This window comes from Geospiza fortis, unplaced genomic scaffold, assembly GCF_000277835.1.
Source record: "Geospiza fortis unplaced genomic scaffold, GeoFor_1.0 C13705412, whole genome shotgun sequence".
Lineage (NCBI taxonomy): Eukaryota > Metazoa > Chordata > Aves > Passeriformes > Thraupidae > Geospiza > Geospiza fortis.
This window is the reverse complement of record NW_005057927.1, coordinates 1-2148: the sequence shown is the minus strand read 5'-3', so window position 1 is coordinate 2148 and position 2148 is coordinate 1. Positions and strand designations below refer to the sequence as shown.

The window sequence follows — 2148 nt, the reverse complement described above, 5'->3', positions numbered from 1 at the left end:
AAATGAGCTTTTTTGAGTTAAGGTCCCTGAAGAGGTCAGGGAAGGAGGTTGGTAGCAGAGCTTTGAGAAGTCCCATAGATGAGACCTGTTTTGTGAAACGTCCTGGGATTCATTTTGTACCAGTAACAACAACTTTGCCATTTTTTAGCTGTACTGCAGATGTGCCTGAACGTCCCACCCCGAATCAGGACACACAAGGAAGGGGAACAGCACAGGAAGCTGAAGTGCTCTTGGCTGGCAGGACAAGCAGGACTTTGTGCCATCCCTTGCCTTAAGGAGCCCAGCTGAGCACAGGGCCCTGTCCTGGCACCTCAGCACTGACCTGTTTGAGGAAGGGCAGGTCCTTGAAGGATTTCCTCACACCACTGCCCAGAACCACAACCTTGCAGTGGGAGCACCAGCGAGGCCTCAGGGCTGAGCCTTCTGCCATGCTCTGGCTGTGATCCTTGTAGCCAGCCAGACCTGGGGAACAGATTTTCTGTCAGAGGCTGCATCAGATCAAACCTAACTGATGAGAGATCACAGTATTCTTCACTTGTCTAGAGTACTAGCACCCTCCTGGACAGGGCATGGAAGGAGGGCATTAAACCTTGACCTGACAGATAAGTTGTGTAAATCAGACCTAAAACAGCTGTGCAAACCAGGCATAAACACATTATTGTGTAAAAAATCACAAATTTAACTAACACAGGAATACAGGCTTGAACAACCATGTCAAGCTTTCCAGCATGGGAACAATTTTCCTGAATGAGGTATTTAAAACCAGACTGGACATAAAAAACCCTAATAATGTTAGGAATTATGGGAGAAATGCCTCACTGACAGTGATGTAAACAGACACTGGAAATCAGAGATGGATGAGAGCTACTCATGGTTAAATCCAGGAGCATCCACATGATCATGTAAGAAGTGAAAAGTTTTATTTGGAACAAGCATCAATTATTGAATTCTAGAGCATGGATTTATGACGCTGAGATGCATCAGTACTGAATCAGTTAAACCCTGGTACTGAACAGGGGAGGTTCAAGCCCACTCACCATTGCTGTTGGCAGGGAATGGCACATTGGGCTGCTTCAGCCCATAGGGCCCCACGATCCTGGCAGGTCCCATGGATCCTGCCTGGGGACCCTGCAGGAGCAAGTGCTGCCTGTACTCCATGGGTGGGTTCCCTCTGTGAGTGTTGGTGGCTGCCATGGAGGATGGGACATCTGGAGCATTACTGACCTCGTAACTGTTGGGAATTCTGACATGGAGCAGGTTGGAGAATGCTGCTACAATGCTACTGATGTTCTAAAAACAGGAATAAAAACCAAAATAATTTGTTTATATCTGACAAGCAGCTCAGATAGCAGAGATACAAACTATCAGAAGACTGCAATAGCAGCGTTATTGCACTGTAACCCCCTCAGAGTCACTATACATAACCCAAATTAACTGCTGTTGTACTCTATGTAATACATGCTTATTATTTTTACCTCAGCAGCTGTGGGATGTAAAGTAATTGCTACAGAGATAAGGCCAGATTTAGGACCATTCTGGGATGGTCCAAGCTGGGAGGAGAAGAAGCCAGAACCAGGTAAGGCTCCTGAACCGGGTTCTGATTTTATGTAATTCCTTTTGGCTTCTGAACCTGAAAATAAACCAGAATACAGCATGTTAATCCTACACTTATGGGAACAGACAAAAACCCAATCCTAGCTGTAAGTGCACACTCTGCTGCAGCCTCACCTTTCCCAGTGCTGCTGGGCAGGATGGGAATAATGGGAGATGGGACAGGTTCTGGGTTCTCCTCCTTTACAACCGACAAGTCTGGATAGCGACTGATCTCCATTCCCACCACGCTCTCAGGAGAGGAAGAAGGAACAAAGCTGTCAGGAGTGTCCCTGTCCTCACAGTGATCTTGAACCCTGGAACAAAACCCAAAAAAGCTGGTTTAAAAATGGACTAAACTTTTGGCAAGCCAAAGTTATAAATCATGACAGGGAACTAAAATGAACCTGCTGGTTGTTCCTGGTCACAGAACACAAGTAGGTGGTTGGCCATCACCTCTCATATTCCATTGCACACATATTCCATTTCTTGGGAAAGATCCACGAAGAAAACAAAGACACTGACAAAGCCAAACCCTCTGTTCCCCATGGCTCTATC

At 46.3% G+C, this 2148-nt stretch overlaps 1 protein-coding gene across 1 annotated transcript; it reads right to left on the bottom strand.

Annotated features, from left to right (window-relative positions):
• Positions 1-256: 256 nt before the first annotated feature.
• On the bottom strand, positions 257-1903 carry LOC115949400 (histone-lysine N-methyltransferase 2C-like). Its single transcript, XM_031065918.1, has 4 exons — positions 1729-1903; positions 1476-1630; positions 1038-1290; positions 257-462 (listed from the first exon to the last, which is right to left on the bottom strand). Exons 1-4 carry the CDS (start codon positions 1829-1831, stop codon positions 272-274), a joined length of 702 nt encoding a protein of 233 aa, XP_030921778.1. The 5' UTR covers positions 1832-1903; the 3' UTR covers positions 257-271.
• Between the last annotated feature and the right edge of the window lie 245 nt (positions 1904-2148).

Coding starts and splice junctions, on each gene's coding strand:
- LOC115949400 (XM_031065918.1), bottom strand. CDS start 1,831: ATGGAGATCAGTCGCTATCCAGACTTGTCGGTTGTAAAGGAGGAGAAC. Junction 1,291..1,475: donor TACATCCCACAGCTGCTGAG/GTAAAAATAATA, acceptor TCCTGTTTTTAG/AACATCAGTAGCATTGTAGC. Junction 463..1,037: donor ATTCCCTGCCAACAGCAATG/GTGAGTGGGCTT, acceptor TCTGTTCCCCAG/GTCTGGCTGGCTACAAGGAT.